General features: G+C 38.0%; 1 protein-coding gene across 1 annotated transcript; it reads right to left on the reverse strand.

Moving 5' to 3' along the window:
• Positions 1-81: 81 nt before the first annotated feature.
• Positions 82-19,651, reverse strand: LOC118408340 (mitochondrial ubiquitin ligase activator of NFKB 1-like). The gene is made up of 3 exons (XM_035809033.1): positions 19,156-19,651; positions 9,328-9,390; positions 82-2,625 (listed from the first exon to the last, which is right to left on the reverse strand). The coding sequence occupies exons 1-3, from the start codon at positions 19,303-19,305 to the stop codon at positions 2,446-2,448; spliced, it is 393 nt and encodes a 130-aa protein (XP_035664926.1). The 5' UTR covers positions 19,306-19,651; the 3' UTR covers positions 82-2,445.
• Positions 19,652-20,614: the final 963 nt, after the last annotated feature.

Consider the following 20,614-nt stretch of genomic DNA (forward strand, 5'->3'; position numbering starts at 1 on the left):
ATGTTTTCCTCTTTCGACATCATCACATAGAATGCTACAAACTCCCAGAGTGAGAAAAGACAAAACCCTGTCTGGGAACTCTTATTAGTCATATAGTCCTTAAAATCAAATAAAAATTTATTGATACTTCATTACTTAAATGCAGATCGAGTCTGGGGATATTGCCAGGGAGTAATCTTAACATTTGCCTACTTCACTACAATTTCTCCTAGGTGAAAATGACCATTTAATGATAGCCAAGTCCTGCTTGACTAGATACATCAACGTGTCCTATGTTCAGAAAGTAACAACGGTAAGTCAAATATATACAGCATTTTCCACAGTGCCACAGGAACAACACAGTATATTGAGCACAAAAATAAAATCAGCAACAAATACAAATTTTAAGACTATTCACAGAAAATTGCACACAAAAGGATCGTGATAATGATTGTTACCTGAAACAGTATACAATCTACACAATAGACTACGTCAAGGAAGGTTAGACATCCAGGTACTTTGCTTCAGGAGAATACCTTTAGCTAACTTAAGAGTGATAAACCCTGCGCTAAGAGTGTGCAGTATAACAACATAGTTATTACACTCAGTACGGTCAAATGTGAAAAATACATCTTCTTGCACAGTTCACCTGTTTGTCAATTAGGCATTTCTCTCTGAAAGCAACCTTGAATTTTTAGTCTTCACTAATCCATTATTGCAGCCTTTGCAATCTCTCAACAGTACAATCAAAAGGCAGGATAAAGTGATGTTTAACTTCTTAAGACATAAAACAGTTAATTTTTCACAACTGTACACATAACTTATCAAGTTCTAATCAGAAGCTAAAATCCTTAACTATAGTCCATTTTAGTAAATACGACTGCATCGTTTTGAAAAGACAAACGTCTTAAAATGGTAGTGTCCTGAATTCTAACAACATAAATCAATACCTGGAAGTAGGGCAAGGACTTATTCCTACTGGTACATTTAGATAAGTGGAAAATAAAAGGGAATGTAATGGATTCTTGGAAATAGACTAAAAGCTAATTGAAGGAAGGGATAGATTTATCATTAGGCCACAGCAAGCAAAATTCTTATGAATGACAACCTCTGACTCCATACCAATGCAACATTGGTTGGAAAAAAACAAGTGCCTACATTTTGTACATAAGAAAATTTTCAAATTTATGTACTATAAACCTAGAGCATAGTATCAGGACCAAGAAAAGTTTTATTCCAGGATCTGTATTCAATAACACAGCAATGACATTGCCGTATTTCCTTATCAGTATCTTAAGTTTACACAAACAGCGCAGAATTTTCTGTAGGTCATCTTGCTGTCAGGAAAACAGCAATGTGGATGTCAAAATGCCTTTTAATGGCATATAGGACATTATAATATAACTGATATGAGTTTACTGGATGTTCCCATTTTTTGTATGTTGACCATTTTAATCAGAATGAAAATCAATGCAAGCAGTGCTATCATCCATAAAATTTATTCGTTGTAGCCTTACTGAAACTAGGTCAGGGATAGCTCAAGCTGGATGAATGTTACTTCAGGTGTGAACAATAAGTGATAATAAGATTATGCTCAGCACAATAGCTCAATGTAACGTAATGGGATGCATAATATGGATTTGTAAGGTTGTTTTATGATGTACACAGCAATTTTACTATTTTTTGTGATTTTGAATTTTCTTTAGGCAAAGGCCTTCAAAAGATGTACATTTATGACAATCCAAGCTGATATGTTTTTTTTTTACAACAGATAAAAAGTTAACCTATCTTCCATAACATGATCTTTCACCAGTGTAGTTGGTTACAGCAGAATCAAGTTAGTGGGAAGTTTAATGAATCAGGAATAAATTAAGTGAAAACAGTGAAAATGCTAAACTTTCTTCCAACACAAAGGTCATGTATACAAAAAAAGTACACGGATAAAATTTTCAACGATCACTGTCGCCTTCTGCAGGATCAATACTGATGACCAATCACTTCAGAACATAAACTCGTACAGACATAAAGTATCATAATCATGATCTTGCAGACATGTGATGTCAACAATTGTCAAATACGCCAGGAAGTTCATAATGGCCGTCTCTGTTTAGTTGTTGAAAATTTTATCTGTGTATCACCTCACCTCACTGGTCCCAATTATATTAGCTTCAACGGCCGTAGGGGCAGCAATGCCATCAACATAAGTTTTCCATCTTTGTCTATCTTCGGCCAAGGTTTCTAGCTGGTGTACTGTTGTCCCGACCATTCTTTCAAGTCACTAGTCCAAGTCCGTCAAGGACGTCCCCTAGGTCTTACACCCTCCGCCCTACCTTGCAGTATAGTGTGAGTCAAAGTGCCCTTTGCTCTCGTGTATACATGTACCTTCATGTTAGAAAAGAGTTTAGCATTGTACTACCAACACGAATGAGCTTCCATGACAACTGGAAGTTGAGGAAGAGTGGGTTGCTACATGATGGTGGACTGCTTGAGCTTGAGGATCCTGGTCCTACAGATGACACAGCGGAGCGGCAGACATCTCTGAGACACCGCCATCTGGATAGTCTTCACAAAACACTTCCTACAGACCACCTTGTGGCCACACGGGTACGTCTGCATCTGGGCCTTGGCGTTGATGCAGATTACACACTGGGGATAAACAGCACAAGAGTCAGACATGTAGTACATACCGAGTGCATTGAAACAAAAATACTATACTGTCAGTAGTATAATGTCCAGTATTTGTTTATATTGCTGCTGGGGTCCCTGACACGGGTAGGCAGCAGTCGGCTAGTTTCACACCGCACTCCCATGTCAGGATGACATAAGTTTTGAGGTAATGTTTGCAAACAAGTCAATTACAAGAGATTTATAAAATAAAAGTACATGTATTATGTCAAATCAAAGGTAAGGTACTGTAGGTAAGTTAAAGGTAGTCTCATTGCCCCTGTCATTCTAGGGGCAGTGGGTTGATATCCATTGAGTCTAGGCCAAAGTACTGGAAGGTGGAACCCAACCCTCTCCTTCCACCACTTTTTTACCTAGCCCCAACCAATGTCAGGTATCAATTTTTACACCTGGGCGGAGTGAGAAAAGTTGTGCCTTTCCTAGGGACAAAACGTCTACTAGAGTCAGGAACATCAGGAATTGAACCGTGACCTCTCAATTTTGTGTCCGCCATCCTAACCACTTGTACACGCATGAATATACAAATACTTTGAGCTAAAAAACTATTTATTCATGGAGAGAAAGAGACATCCAGCCAATATCTTGCAAAACTGAAAAAGATTTGTATTGACTTGATGGAAAAGCCTCCTCCTTACCACTTGACATCTTCATTAGATGGTGAGATTGTGTGGCCTATTTCATCACCTAGTATATCGACTGTTGGGTAGGTGTGAATTGCCTCCTGACTGAAATCAATACGCAGCCAAATGGCAGTCATGAAAGCTTTCAGCGTAGGGGTATGGCTGGTACCTATTGGATGAAATTCTTGCTTTCGTGTGATGTCTTGTTTTAAATCATAATCCCACTTACCATTATAAATGAAGCATCTAAGGATAAGGTCCTGTGCAAGGAAAATTGCCAGGGGAAATGACTTTTATTTAACTTTCTGTGGGTGAAATTGTCTCACTCAGCCATTTTGTGAAGGTGTTGGAAGTGTGGGCACCTGTGGGTGGTGGGGTGGTAAAATGAGCAGTAGGCATTTTAAAGGCATAATTTTGAGCTGCTAGCCTGCTATATTAAAACTTAAGTGGGTATCTCCCACACTGTGTGAGATACTAGCTAAAGATATGCGTAATGTGACCTTAACATATGTGTTTTAGAAGGCATTGAATGAAAAAAAGGCTCAAATTAAAGCATAAAAGGTCAGGATGACATATCAAAACTGGTCAAACGGTTCCTTTAGGGGAAAATGTTGCCTAATCAAGTTGATACATACACACGCTTCCCTTCGTAACATAATGGTACATATCAATTGATGACTGTAACAACAGCAAGCGATTATTTATATCAGCTCAGTCCCATTGAGTAGGATGGAAAGACAGGAGCAAAGTAACAACAACAAGCAGGAAATATTTCAATTGCTGAAAATATTGGTCTCATGCAAGCAGTTAAAAGCCCTCTAACAACAAACTACTACCTGAGCAACGTTCTTGGACCTTGTCACAACCCTACTGCTTCGTTCATCTCTTCCATCTTATAACCCATAATTCTGCTAAATGACAATAACTCAAAATCTAAAATCCATATTTGACAGTGTGATCTCTATGAATAATGAATGACAGGTGCATTGAAGTACATGTACCAACTCCTAACAAGTTGGCAAAACATCTCAGGGCTTGAAATACTTTTTTCTACCTGCACCAGACAAATTTTACCTGCACCACCCTGAGTTTAGGAAGTATGGATCACACTAGAAATGCCCGGGAACCATTACTATTTTTTTTCTTTTTTACTTTCTAGGTGGTACATTGTAACATTAAATGCAGCTTATAACAATCCACATACACCTACACAGCTTCAGGTTTGAAAGGCGTATAACACGGGCTCCATTCGAATAAATCGAACTGTTTCGAGCGGGCCGAGTGCGGTGCCATCAAAAGTTTGAATACCTGATTCGGACGTTGGAACATTACTGTAAGTTGCAACACTTTTTGTTCGAGGGCACCAAATTTGTTCAACTTCTGGCGCATTTCGCATCAAAACAGGGGTCTTGTCATGAGTATGACATAAATAAAATACAACACGGTGTATTCCGCATCACCCTCGGTCCCAGCCCTCCCGTGGGTCGGATCTCCCTCCGGCCTTTAGGCGATCCAACCCACGGTCGGGCTGGTACCTCGGGTGATACGGAATATACCGTGTTGTATTCTATATAATTTTAATATTATATATATAATTAATTCTATATAATATAAACGATCAAAGATGTACACTATAGGAAGGCCTGGTATATAGCTCCAAGGACAGTGGATGATATTATAACCATGATGAAAATACATGATTTGTACTCATAAGGGCAGTTTGACCAAGGTTTGAGTAAATCATCATGTTTTGAGGTAGTACACAGGTTTTACACAAACTGGCACATGCTGGCTTTTTTTGTTTGCAAGTTACGGACTTGTGTGGAGCTTCTTCAGAGGTGATTTCTTTTTTTTAGAGCAACTGAAAAGTACTGTGTGCATGGATGTCATCCATAAAATCGACTGTCTGTTTGGCCTATTATAAACTACAGGAAAGAAGACTAAGTTTTCATGATTGAACTATTATCGATAGAGTTATAACAACAGTCTCAGAATCTTAGAATTAGCAGTGATAATTGAATTGACCTAAAATCAGATAAAATGTCTCAGCTGACTGAATGAGGATGAGAGATTACAGGGTAGAGAGATCATGGGAAGAGTTATTGATAGACCTATGAAGTAATCATAACGTGCCAGGTCACCCAGTGTGAGGCAGTCCATGGATCTGTGTGTGAGATAATCAGGAATCCATATCCATGAGGACATTCTGTAATTGTCCATTTTGGGTTGATCTGTGACCTGCAGTGACCCCTATTTGTTGCTTTTTCCACACACTTGTACATAGAGCAACTTTGGTGGTGCTCACACAAGACAGTTAAGGTTTATTTAGTAACCAGAGTATGCCTTCCTATGTTGTATATCCTGTACTATAAAACCACCCAATAAATTCGGCTAACGTAAACTACTAAAGCTCAGTCTTCTGTTGACTGTGGTGGATTTCACATCGGGGAAGGCTGGCTGAGACCCCTGACCAACACAAGTTTATTTTCAATTCAGTTTTGATATTAGGATACTACATAAGGTATTGAAGTATGATTATACATAAAGCTTTACCTAACCCAGAAAATAAAGCAATGAAAATGCTGGCTTGTCTTACTCTGGTACTCTGAGACATAACTGACAGTTACAATTGTACAGTCTACATAGCCCCTGTTGGTACACTTGCAAATAGACACCACATTATTAGCCATATTAGACACATAAATATCAGAGCTAATTCAGTTATAAGGAAGATTTTCAAGTTGCAATTATGTGTTGTAAATACAAAAAGACACTTTGATACAAAGTTGGCAAAGCAGAGTTGAAAGTTTCAATTTGAACACAAGGTTGGTTTCCCAATATTTGAAAGTCACTGTTATTAGGACCTCGATTATGTAACTTTGTTACAACTATCTGGATCATTCTGCAGGGTTTGATAGTGTTTCCTTGAAAACCAGTAGAGAAAAATATTTGAATTTTTGACCAGTATTTTATGCTAATCTGTCCCTGCCTTTGTTTCCAGCGTGTAGACAGTCTGGGATGTTTATTAGTTTATGTATTTATAGGGGTCAATTCACCACTCTAGCTGCTGGGATGGTCACAGTAGGGAGTACTTCCTTAGTGCTTTGCCCAGGGCACATCGGCATGGTCTTTAAGCTGTTCCTTTAACGTTATTGTACTGTACTTTGTTGATGTTATTTTGTATGTGAGGGAGAGCAACTTGTAAATTTGGACCTGTTTTGCCCTCCCATCACTTTGTGATAAATTCAAATAAACAGTTTTTGGACAACGTTCAAACTTTTCACTTGCAATTACCACTAAAGGTATGCATGGAAATATCTAATATAATTCAATAGAACACAGAAAGTTGAGCTATATTGCTGGCCCTAACTGTGATCTATCGTAGACATGATAGTAGCTGATAGTCTTATCCACCCTAGAATGGTCTTAGTCTTCCTTCTACTGTGTGGGCACAATCCTAAGATCCATTGCAGAAGGACTTCCGTACATCTTCCAATTTTCTGCTCTACAAGGCACCAGGATTGAGTCACCCCAGCGCTATGATCAATAAGATTTCATTATAGATCTAACTCCAGCATACCGCTGATTTGTTCTACTTTAATGAAAGCAGTAAAAGGGATTATGGCCAATCCATCGAAGGCCTTCATTACGGATGTTTTGGAGTATTTTGATTCAGCGGTGCTCAATCGCTGCCTTGCAGACTATTGCAAATGAGCAAATAGACGTTGAAGAATTGTAGTGAACGCAGCTGTGAGGAAATCCACTTTATCCACATTACTGTTGGACAAAGGAAAGGGATTGCATTGAATTCTGTGCTCTGATTATGGTACAATCAAGGCCTTAGTTTGATTATTTTATAAATCTATGTATCATGATAAATCTAAGGATGAATTTTGGAGAGGGTTCGATGTCTGGGTCCCACTCCTCTCTTTATGCATCATTTTAAACTTTAAAGTTTACCAAATGATATCTAATGCAATTAGGATACAAACCAATCCAATGTAGCAATTGGTTGGTCTCTGATGAAATTATCACCATCCTGGGGCCTCTAATTGAAACTTGCCAGTCCTATTTTAGAAACGTATTACTAACAGCACGACTAAAAGCTTTTTCTGTGAAATTGCACACAAAGCACTAAAAACTCTTAGATTAGACTTTCATTCTAAATGGTATCTTAAAAAAGGCATCACTAATCATGATATCTTAAGTGCAGCTAGCCTGAGAAGTAGGCAGTAATCATACAAAACAAACACAAAAAATCATTAAGTCTATTAGTGTCCTGGTTGCTCATTTTCAATTAATGGTGACATCCTAAAAAGTAGAATGATTAGTACAAATAGTAATTGGTATGGTGAAAGGAGGCTTTATGGCATACTCTTCGCACACACACAGGATGAACCCAAGGATAAAACATTTCATGGAAATTATAAAACATAAAAAAAGATGCTGCACAGCCATAATACCTTCTTCTTCTTTGGCAGTTCAGTCTTCAATACCATTTACTTAACATGCAGAATGACAAACATGTCAAACTGAAGGTCTTGTTTTCTTTTCATTTCTTTTGCTACCACAAATATCTGAATATCCTAAAATCTTGTGCAATGTCTAGGAATGATAATATCTATTCTTTTTAGAATAATGATTATTTTCAATCTTTCTCTTTATTTTGTATGTATAAAACACTAATAAGTGGTGCATGTCTATAAGTTGATATAGACTTGTGTTTTACATTCAATTTGATAATGATTAACTCTTTCCTTGGAATTTAATAAATAATGAAATTTGTCAGTTGCCTGTTTATAGCTCTATGTGTTGGTAAGTAATGATTAGCAAGTCTTTCATTCCAATTTTTGATAAAGGAAATATAATGCAAGAAAGATATTTAAGTTGCACACTCCCAGAATTCCCAAAGTCTATTACTGTGTCTCCCCAATACCCCTGCAGCAATTCCCTAGCCGTGTCTTCCTATTTTGAGTTCACCCCATTCTGTAATTACTCCATACATCTTCATGGGACCTTAGTTTCCAGTCTACCACTCTCGGTACGCTCTACTAACTATTATAATGTCTCACACATCAGATCCTGACAGAATATACAAGTAGGCAGTTTGGTTAACTTAAAGGAGAAAAGGTCTGTTTCTATGTTTACAATCATTGGTAGATGTTAGAACACAGTTATCAAGTTTCTCACTGGTTACTGAATCTGGAGCTGATGGGGAAAATGTTATTTAACTCAATACATTAAAGATACCAATAGATTTTTATAATATCATAAATATCAAAAGCTGAAAATTGTCTTGATATCTGCAATAATGATTGATGATGGGTGATTTCTAGGACTGTAGCTTGTAACTGTAGATAACAGTGTCTGATACAGTGTCATCCCTTTGGCGTAATCTACATTGCCCTGATGACCCTCAAACAGTAAGACATGTCATAAATCAACGGTGGAATCTACATTCAACTCGTCCCCATAGAACAGTAAGAGCATGAAAAATCCCTAAAAGTAGCAAATCTATTGGCAACTTTGGAAGTATTACCGAGTGATGGAATGATGGGTATGCATGGTTGGGACTTTTGATGATAATTGCGAACCGTTGGATTTTTAGATATTTGGGCCCACAGTAGACTGATCCCCGTCCAGCATCCTAGCTCTGAAGTCACATGCTGAGAAGTTAACCTACTTTAGGTGTCTAAAACCAAGGAGGTTTTAGGGAGGCATTCTGGCTAGAACTAATCCTTTGAAAGCTTTATTTTTCACCTAATGAATAATGATGACAACAAAAGTTCAGTCCATTGATTACTGTAACAGATAATGTACAAACTACCTCGACCAAAAAAGATGGGTTTCATTCTCTCGATTTCTAATTCATAATGATCTAAAACACTCACAGGAAAGTACATAGTAAAATGGTTACCTAGCATGAATGTGTTGTTTATGTGTGTCATGTCAGTTTTAGATACAGACAAACTTGATCATCTTAAAGTACTTATCCTTAAGACATGATGTAGAGAAGACAAAAGTTCATGAAGTATCAACATACCTCTTCATCTTTACTCCCAGCTAGGTCAGGCTCATGTTCCTCCAACTTCTGTAATAACTTGTCCTGGAACACAACAAAAACATGAAGGTATTACACATGAGTATGTTTGCATGCTAAGGATGGGTATAGAAAATTCAGGTACAGGTACAGTCTAGGTCCAGAGGATCAGGCCTAGGTTAGGACCCGATCCTGGACCTAATTGTTAATGGGCAATACTCCAAATCAATGGTTCATTTCACTACAAAGGAATCTTCATGTAAACAACACTGAACATAGAAACTTGATAAAAATGACTATAAAATCCCCTTTACTGTGCTCTTGCTATTTTCTTGGACCAATAAGCATCAAAACATGAGAAAGCCTGTTGCCATAGTGACGGTGTAATCTGTTCATTTTCTAATCTGTCCAACATCCAGACCACTGAATTTTTTCAGGTCCATTTTTTTACGGACCAGTTCAACAGGAAAAAATGGTTTTCCAGTACTCACTCTTATTGTACGCAGCACTTTGATACAGCTCATACATCTACTAGTATGTACCTTTTCAATATTTCCTATCGTCATCATTAACATCGCAATCACTACCAACGCAATGCACACAGAGTTACTGTGAGCCACAGGGACCTCATCTAAAATAGATTAGCTATCTGTACATCTGTAGGTAGTTCCCCCATCACTGCTCAGCTGTACACAGCAGGGTAGAAACAGCAAACTCATTAGTCAGTAATGGTCTGGGGAAACTTTGGTAATGACCTTGGAGAATTTGTTGTAATTTATAGTCATGGTTTGGAGACTGCTTAAAGATTACTTGTCAAGAACAGACGCTCAATCAGAGATTTCCATGATAATGTCGAACTCCTGTCAAGGTCAACAGAGGACATGGGTATATAACCGTTTTTTCTCATTGGACCGGTCCGGAAAAAACGGACCTGAAAAAAATCGGTGGACCGGATGTTGGACCTATTGGAAAATGAACACACTATACGATCAGGCATTCACATGTTTAGGGGCTTACCGGTCGAAGAAAATAACAAGGGCGAAGCAGAGTAGAGTCTATGGTCATTTCTACCAAGTTTTACATTCAATTGTATAGAGGCATTTAGCCTTCTAGGATTTCAAAATGCCAGTGGAAGTCGAATACCTAAGAAAACAGAGTTCTTTGTAGCAAAATGGACCATTGTATTGTTCATTCACAAGTTTTCACATACAGAATCAGGTCCAGGTTCAGGTCTGGACCTGGACCTGATTGTCTGGACCTGAACCGGACCTGGACCTGAATTTTCTGTACCGGTACCCACCCCTACTTCTATACGTGTATGCTTTTGTGAATTATCTAGTATTGTGCCATTAGTAAATATGTGAATTGTTCGTAGTCATTTAATTTTTCAGTAGGTGGAGAAATTTTTGTTGTTGTGTACATGCACACTGACACTCCTGTCTCTGTCCCTGGTACTGAACAACATTCACACTGACACTGCTAACGCTATATCTGTCCTTGGTACTGAACAACATTCACACTGACACTGCTAAGGCTATATCTGTCCCTGGTACTGAACAACATTCAGACTGACACTGCTAACGCTATATCTGTCCTTGGTACTGAATAACATTCACACTGACACTGCTAATGCTCTATCTGTCCTTGGTACTGAACAACATTCACACTGACACTGCTCTATTTGTCCCTGGTACTAAACAACATTCACACTGACACTGCTAATGCTATATCTGTCCCTGGTACTGAACAACATTCACACTGACACTGCTAATGCTCTATCTGTCCTTGGTACTGAATAGCATTCACACTGACACTGACATATCTGTCCCTGGTACTAAATAACATTCACACTGACACTGCTAATGCTATATCTGTCCCTGGAACTGAATAACAGTCACACTAACACTGCTATATCTGTCCTTGGTACTGTATAATATTGACAAATTGTTATCTATGTCATTCAGGGTCCATCTGAAAAGTTGCATGTGTATTATCTCATTTAATCCCTCAAAGAGCATATTAATCCTTCAAAAATATTCTCAATATCCTATCTGGAAGATTTCAGACAAGATTAGTCATATTAATGCATCTGTTATATCAGTGATTATTCCCAAGAAAAACCTGAAAATACCCAAATTCAAAACACATCATTCAGGATTATTCAAATACACAATAGATAAGCATGGTTCTCCTCAAAAATATCCCAACCCTTTATATTGAAAATAATCCTATTTCAATGTGTTGTGTAGACCCTGCTCATGTTATTGACATGTTATCTCCTCTCAAAAAAAAAAAAAAGACAGCCACCCAAAGCCTTTTGGAACCTGCAATAATTAAAGCAAGTCCCACTAAACCAGTTGAGTGATGTTTTTCCAATATCACCACTCCACACAAAAGTCGAAACTTGCTTGTCTCTTCACAAACTGGGATGACAAACGTTCCCTATTGTCCTTTAGAACTGCACTGAATAAAACAACAGCTTAGCCCTGACTTGACGTGTCCAGCTATTGAAATATTGTTATCCTGTTACCCTTAACAGTTTAGCCGCAGGACTACTTAGTGATCTATCTCCATCTATGTGCATACCCTGCCCAGCTCCAATAACCCAGAACATATTGCTTCTTATGAAAAATGCATACTCTTTTCATTAACCGTAGCCATGGGTGCAAGCTCATAGGGACAGCTCCACCACAACTGATACATAAAGTCTCCACAGAATTGATCTCTTTTGGACCTTTGATGTGTATTAGGCACCCCACCTTGCAATATAACTTTATTTAGAGCTCTGACAGTGGTTAGAAAATGACCCTCCTGAGGGGGGTACTATCATATTACTTTGCTCGAGCAGGGACTTTATGTCATAAGTCTTGATATCAAAACTATCGAGCTGTGACAGTGTGAATGAGTAGTATATATTACCTGCTTTGTGATGGGCAGACTTTTATAGGATATGTAAGTAAGAGGAGAGGTGTGCATAAATGACAAGACCATGAAAGCTACTAACTGATGTGCATATATGATGTGAATCTAAGATGACCTGCAAAAGAGATATTTCAGATTGACTGAAGTTATGAAATGTACTCTTTATGAGAATTACACCTTCTGGTATCTCCTTCTACACATAGGTAACAATCTGTTTCACAAGAACGACTTTGACACATACTGGTTATTTAACATTCCTCAAAACAAGACAAAACTTGATGACATCATTTCAACACCAGTCTAGAAGGATTTCTATGTTTGCATCAGATATCAAAGCAAATCTGAGGGATTTTTTAATGATCCACTGAATATTTGTCAACTTTTCATTCAGGTACTGTATTAACTGAAACACACACTTACTATGCATTGAAAATAAATAGATTTCAAACATTCAAGTCATTTTCCCTGAGCAACAAAATTCTACAGTAAAATGATATGTACAACCTCAATGTACATGTAACCTGCATGTTCACCTTTAGAACACTGTGACATACTCAAGGTGACCTGGGAAGACTTACACAACTCAGATGTGATCTGACTCCCATGAGGCATAGATAATGGCTAACAGAGCTGGAGCCTTTAATGAACAACGTATTCAGTATAGATCCATCAAATCAGATTATCGTTAGTCATTGTTTACAAAAGATACTTGCTAACAGGTATAACTATCTTGCTGTATGTCTGTACACCACAACAATAGACATAACACTGCAGTTTCAAGCATTAAACGTTACAGTTAAAGCATCATGCACCAACAAAATTCCTTTCTTCTAAGACACACAATTGCAAAATGTAATAAATAATGACTTCTTGCATATCAATCAGAGCTGTTATTTTTTTTTCTGTCCCACTTCAATGTTTAGGAGCTCATGATGTTCAATTTAGTTGTCATTCTTATCTTATGAATACACATTTTCATCTATTTCATGTAATGGAATTCAGACTTCAAGGACGGAAAGGGTAAAATTTTTGTCTGTCCCAATAAGCAAATTTCCGTCCCATAACGGAGGGATGGGTAATGTAGAGATAAAAATGTACAGATGTTTAGGCACATGAGGGTAAAAAAAAGAGTTTGACAAAAACACTTCCATCTGCATAACTGTCAGTAACAAAAACTACTAAACCCTAAACCCTAAACCCCTTGCCACATATGGACCTTTGGGTTAAATTGAGCTGTATTGTCTTTAAGAGATACTGATTCTTGTCACAGGCAAGCTGTCTCTTGATAAAACCATCTTTGTGGGCTAAAGGGATATTCTTAATGGACGTCCGTTCTTGCTCAGGCAGTTAGTGTTATCCAAAATGGGACATTCACTAAAAGCTTCTTCCATCTGCTGGCGTCACTCAGCAGAAAAATAGCTCTCCTGACGAGTGGGCAAGCTCTAGATGAAATTTTCAGAAGTAACATGCTCTCAATCATCACATAATATTTAAGGATTTACCTACATGTATGCTATCGGGTCACCGATCCCCATTCAATGTGATAGAGTAGATTTTCAGACAAAAAACGCACTCTATACAGTCTACTCTCTGTCAATCTTTCGCAGTTAAAGTTTCTTGACTGTATGATGCCAGCTTTACTACTACAGATCACTTAAGGTTACCCTACACTTGGTAGCATTTGCTTTTTATGTGAACTGTCACGAAACAACCTACAACCTGTCCTTGGTGCTGAATAACATTCCCATACACACTCCTTCAATCCCTTTTCAGTATTTTATGAATTACCAAACCTGTCTCTGGTACTTATACATTCAAATATATCAGATACTGTTATACCCGTTTGTGGAAACATCTACTAGTACATACTAATAGATACTGTTGTGCCCGTTCTCGAAACCAAACCTTCACACAGTATTCTTGTCCCTAAGCTGAATAACAATTTATACAGATACTGTTATGATGGTCCCTGGAACTGAATAAAAGCAATATATAATCTGTTTCTTGTTGATACAGTGGAACTAAAAAATAAACACTGCATTATATCTGTTCCTGGATATAACATAGAAACTGTTGTATCTATCCCTTGTGCTGAATAACATTTACAAAGACTTGGCTGTGTTTGCCCTTGGTACAGAATAAAACTCATATGTGTGTATCTGTCCTTGGTACTGAACCATGCTTTAAGTGCAGAATCTTTTTCTCAATTTAGAACAAAAAGTTCTAAAATGTTTTAGAATCAAACTCAAACTCTTTAAAGAGTGTGCATAATACTTTTCTACTGACATTGGGGTTGTTTGTTAAGGTGGAATATCATTTCATTATATTGATTTCCATTACAAAGCGACGGGGAAACTGCCATAATCCCACAGCAGGGCATTGATTTTGGATGACTGAGTTTGAAAGTTGTGTTTTCTTGCTGGGGTGGCCGGAAACTTGAAAATCACGTTCACCATTGATTACTAGTACTTAGCAAAACTGTTCAATTTCATGGTATCACAAATTCAAAGTACCTAGCTTGCATGTGCACAGCTCAATGTTGTACTTGTAGCGAGTGAAGAATTCTAATAATTTGTGACATATAATTTTAATCGGAGTGTAGGAGAACAGTTCTTTTTATTTACGACAGCTTATCAGTAAGTCTGCTTGATAATTTCAATTTCCCTAAGAGAGGCCAACTGATACATTCTAGTCTATAGTGGCAAAACAACATTGTTTGCTACTTTCCTCTTCTTGACCCTATTTACGTCAAATCACATAATAGGTAAACATTTCTGCCCGAGAAATACTATTGCAGTTGATAATTAAAATGTATCAGTAAAAGTTGTCCCATACCAGGCTCTGTGTGGTAAAATTAAAGCTCATTATTGCATCAACAGGCCATTCATATCGTGATCTACGTGAAATTGTAATCAGCAGAGGAATATGAAATCTGGCAGTGGCTTACTCCTGCGCCATGACAAATGGCCTTTGTTGCATGTGTGAAACATTAAGGTCTACTCCATATGGAGAAAAATCAATATGGTGGTTTATCACGCCGCCGTAATGGTGGAATCGGTGAGCTGTGGCGTTTGCTGAGCGAGGTCTCGGAAAGAAGGCACGGGGGAGGTCAAGGGAAGTGCGATGGAGACTGATATTTTTTTCCACATAGATTAACCCTAAGACTTATTCTATCTCCTACCCACCGCTGTGGTCATAATTTTGGACAATTTTGATTTCTATAGCTATCAAGCAGAAGCTTTCACTCTCTTAGAAATTTAAAAGGAAAATACTATAGTAACTGTTACCTTGTGTATTTTATCACATGAATGTCTAACCTTCATTCACATTTCCATGAATCATATCAGCTACAAAGTGTTTTGGTTCAGAAGAAAACTCACAGACTTAAATATAGCTATCAAACAGAAGCTCTTACTCTCTTCAAATGGTTTAGAAATTTGAAAGGAAAATTACTAAAGCACTTGCGAGTAACTGTAACCTCGCGTATCTTATCACATGAATGTCTAACCGTCATTCACGTACCCATGAATCATACCAGCTACAAACAGTATTTTGGTTCAGAAGACCCTGACTCCCAGACTGAAATAGTATCTCTTACTCTCTTCATGATCAAATGGTGTAGAAATTTGAAAGGAAAATAACAAGTGCACAACTGTTGTCTTGCGTATCTTATTACATGAATGTCCAGCCTTCATTCACATATCCATGAATCATATCAGCTGCAAACAGTATTTTGGTTCAGAAGACCTTGACTGAAAGTCAAAGTGCCCAGAAGGAGGGGCATGAGAATTGATGGAGTCATCCAGCTTTGTGGTTATGGCTGTTTTCCACTTCCTGCGTGAGAATTTAAACATTAGAAATGGAAGGGGATGAAACAAAGAGGCTGTTTCTAGCGAGAAAATTGAACTGGAAGCCAGCCAGTTTGTCACAGAAGTGGTGATGCTTTTTTGCACGTTTTAAGGTGAATTTAACCAAATGGAATCATCATTTACAATGTTCAAGAAAGGGAAATTTGTGAAAAAATAGTTTATGACAGCCCCATTTACACTAATTGCAAGGGCAAATCTAATTTACAAGGTAGGAAGCTTAAGTAGGGTCAGAGGAAACTCCCTAGTTTTGTCTGAAAAATCCAATTTTGGAATCATGTTTCCTCTCAAGTTCTCAATATTCACAAACAAGAGTTTCAATAAAGTGAAATGTTTTTATCATTTTGTCTATGCTCCAAATCATTGTTGATAAATTAAATAAAATGGAAATGAAATATAAAGTATGACTTGAAAGTCTTTAGACCTCATGAGCACCTGAAAATGAAAGTTTAAGTTACGTACTCTATAGCTATGTGTCTGACACAGGCTAATGTGTTTACCGGTATTTCTTGTTTGTTTGTCCTTATCCTGAATACTGCCATCAAACCTACAGGGTTTTTATCCTTGAAGGGGTGATAGACTAGAATTCTTTTGAATAATGCCTCTGGTTGTCCAGGGAAGAGACTTCTGACATTTGCAAGTGTATATTTGAACATGTACATGTATCAAAATGTGGCCTTCTTCAACTTCAGCTCTAATTGACAACCAAAGTTGCAAGTATGAAGCTCCCAAAGGTATATGGAATATACTAACGGGGCCAGCGTTGTGCAATTACAGCAGACCCAACGCTCACCCGTCGCTGCATAGCACTGATGGGGATGGCGCGCTGTCACCTTGGGCCAAGCTTTCAGGGTCAAGATCGCAATAAACCTTCTACTTCTACTGAATCCTACGCTGTGGACCCTAATCACAGACCTCACAGCACTGCAAGAGCAGTCACATATATCTAATAGGGTGAGATGGGGAGAAGACAAAACAATCACCATACATAACGTTGGCTCGGGACTTCTTGTAACAAGCATTTATAGATGGCAGGGAAAATATACAACTTACAAGATGTGAATTATGATATAAGTAAAACAACTAGACTCATCAGATGATTCACATCAATTGCTTGGTATCCAGCCATATTCAGATTTCATCCCAGTTTCTTTTAAGAAACTTTTGGTTTGACAAAAGTTGAGCATGAAGCAACTGAAATCCCTTGCTCTTCAATTTAGATATGACTTTAATTCAGCTATATGTATTGCAATCATATTTGAAATAAAAACTGCAGCAGCTGTTGTCTCCCAAATAAGCCTAGATTTAGGAATCATTAGAAATGTATGTCATAATGCAATAAATCATTTTCATTCAGCTTCATCATCATTTGTTTTACTTTCATCATCAATTTTTCTTTACTTTCAAATACTGAGAAAAGTTGACAGGAAATGAAGTTCTCAAAAGTTTGAAAGTAGAAACATCAAGATCAGCTGATGCTTTTTGCTGAATAAGCAATCTCTCCTATATTGGAAGTGCCAGTGCCAAATGAAACTGCCTGCATGTATGTGTGATATGGGTAGTAAGGGAAGCTTGAGGCTATGATGATATTGGAAAGCTGTCAGCAAAAGTCAATAAGTGTTTACCTTGGAGTGAATTTATTGACTATAGACCATGCACAGGGGACAAGGTGGGAACCCAGCAAGCAGTCATGCATACAGTCCATCTGGGTGCATTTTGATAAGTTTTCAAGTATCTTTGCAGGGAATACCATCTGCATATATGCAGTTAGCGCAGGTGATATTGAAGTTTTGTAGGTTTTTATGATGTCTACCTGCACCTGTCCATGTACGCAGGATACATGCTTGTTAACTCAGAACTTATCATTATGCCCTTTAAAATGTTAAACAAAGAATTGAAATAGTTACATTTACAAGAAGGTTAATGGTTCAATCAATGATTCTATGATTTCAGAAATCTCCATTTTCAACATATATCTCTGCAAGTGTAATTTGTCTGGAGCAATGCAAGTATTTCAAGCCCTGCCTTCCTACTAGTATGATTGATAACAGCATTATTTGGCTTGTTCACAAGCCACATGTATATCATCATATCTTTGGCTTATTCCAATTTTATCCTTTTTCTTCAAATGCCTATGATTGTGAATGACACAATTTAAAGAATACTGTAAATGCAGAAAATTTTGCGATGGCTTAATGTTCGCATATTTCGCGGTGGACGCTTCACCGCAAACTTAAAACCACCGTGAACATTTTTCCATGGCAGTAAGAGACTACTGAGCATGGTGCTACCGCGAACTTAAAACCACCGCAAAAAGTCCTTTTTCATGCTACCACAAAATTAAATCCCTGCTAACTTATGTAAATACATTTTACAGTAGTATACTTGATTTTTTAAAGTAATAAAGCAGAAGATATACAGTTGGAAAAAAATGTAACGTTACGTTGTTAGCATGTAACATTACATACACCGCCATGGTAAACACTATCCATTCCTTTGTTAGGAATTAATCAGCAAGCATCAATGCCCCAGGGAATGTACAGCACCCTGCGTAATTTATGGCCAGGCCTATGAAGCTACCTGTACATATATCAGAACAAAGGACATTTCCAACAAAGGGTTTTTCCCCCAGAAATTTTCAGCACATTTTGGTGGAAAACAAAGACAGCAGTTTATCGTAAAAAATATCATTAATATTCATTCTCACCTCAATATCAATATCTGACTACCAGAAATTTAATCTGCATTTACAAATTTTAGGGTCATTGAGAAAACTTACAGCTTACAAATTACGGTTATACAAAAACAACATCAGACAATGTATCTACCTAGAATAGCAGAAAGCCTTAAGACTAAATGTAACACACACAAAAAAGAATTTTAACTGTCACTATGACAACAAATTGATATTACGTCAAAGGAAGCTATTTTAATACCGGTCATAACCTCAAAGAAACAGTTAATTCTGTTTCCCCTCTATCTATATTCTTTCATTTTGGGAACACATCGTTGTTTTGGAATGTGAACATTTCTAAAGACTTACGATTTTTTGGTTGAGGGCCAACAGCTCCTTCTCTGTCACCTTGCGGCGCTGCCTCTCCTGTTGTTGGCGGCGGTACTGGTTGTATTTGTAGAACAGATACAAACCCGGGACCGCTAGCACCACAAGCGGCTTCATGAACGACGAATTCATCCTCTCTGTACGACGACGACGAGTCCGTGAGACCAGTTCTATACTGTGATCGAGTATTGACGATGAAGCTAGGCGAGGTTGCCCCCCTAGCTTCGACTATCCGGTCCCGCTGGAACCGTACCGCTATCGCGCTGAGATGCTGAAACGTTTTTCCGGAAAAACAAAAGCGTTAAACCTTCTAAAGTCGAGCTCACGGCAAGGCGGAAACGCCTCTGAACACAAATCCTGTTGGTCAGAAAGGAGAAAAACCGAGGAAAACGCTGAATAAACATAGAAACCTCTTCCACAATATGTGGAAGACAGAAATGTTGTGAAATGTGATGGAGTGACCTCTCTACGTCATGCGATGGAAAGGTCATAGGTTAAGTATCAATGACCGCAATCTTGTCTAAAGATGAGATCATCAGACAATCAATGTTTTCAGAGTCGCTAGTATTGTTCTGTCAGTTTCGGACAGACTTTGAGTTTAAGTGCTTGTATACTTAGATTGCATTTCACATCGCGTAGATGATTAATTAGTTACTGTAACGGTAATAGATTCTACCAACTATTGTCACTGAAACCTCTCGGTTTTTTAGGCCACATACAAAAAGAAAAGAAAGATGACAAAACAAGTTATATCTTAAACCATTTAAATTCTTGGTACGAACCAACGTACGGATGGTTGAACCGATCACGCTTGAGGAATCAGCTAAGTTTAGGTCATAAATAATTCATCTTAAAGTTTTTGCTCTAATGAACAGCTCTAGTCGTGGCGTCGCAAACAGCCTGGCAAAGAAAGACGCACAGGATCTAGGAGGACTGAAAATGAATTCACAATGAAGACAGACTGTGATGTTTGCACGTAATTTATGGGAGGCTCAAAGTCGTCCAACGGATGCCGGTTCGCAGATGTGTAAGGGATCAGCGGTTCACGCCAACAAGGTTATCGATCTTGAGGAAAAGTTCTGTCGTCTGAGAGACAAGTCCATTAATCATAGATGCACCTTCGGGAGAGTTATCTCTCTTGGTCACGAAAGGAACTAACCTCCCCCTACGGTCGGGGGCGAATCTTTAAGACATCTTGGTCAAAATTATCTTCAACGTTAAATTATGAGCAATTTGAAAAAGACAATAATCCAATGACTATGATATTTCACAAGTATCAATATCAAACAGTAAAAGAGCACAACTTGACGTTTTATATCAAACATTGATGGTCAAAATACAAGGCAACTTATCCACGCTTTCGACCTAAACGAACTATAGAGGACAGGGTCCCTACGTGATTTCAATAAATGGGTCCTTTCAAACAGACCGCATGGTCTTT

The sequence above is a fragment of the Branchiostoma floridae genome, unplaced genomic scaffold, assembly GCF_000003815.2.
Source record: "Branchiostoma floridae strain S238N-H82 unplaced genomic scaffold, Bfl_VNyyK Sc7u5tJ_1574, whole genome shotgun sequence".
Lineage (NCBI taxonomy): Eukaryota > Metazoa > Chordata > Leptocardii > Amphioxiformes > Branchiostomatidae > Branchiostoma > Branchiostoma floridae.

What these genes read in the sequence shown, in the direction of transcription:
- LOC118408340 (XM_035809033.1), bottom strand. Translation starts at nt 19,305, where the DNA reads ATGAATTCGTCGTTCATGAAGCCGCTTGTGGTGCTAGCGGTCCCGGGT. An exon ending in TGGCCCTCAACCAAAAAATC is followed by an intron (nt 9,391 to 19,155) that starts GTAAGTCTTTAG and finishes GTTGTGTTCCAG; the next exon opens with GACAAGTTATTACAGAAGTT. An exon ending in CTGGGAGTAAAGATGAAGAG is followed by an intron (nt 2,626 to 9,327) that starts GTATGTTGATAC and finishes GTTTATCCCCAG; the next exon opens with TGTGTAATCTGCATCAACGC.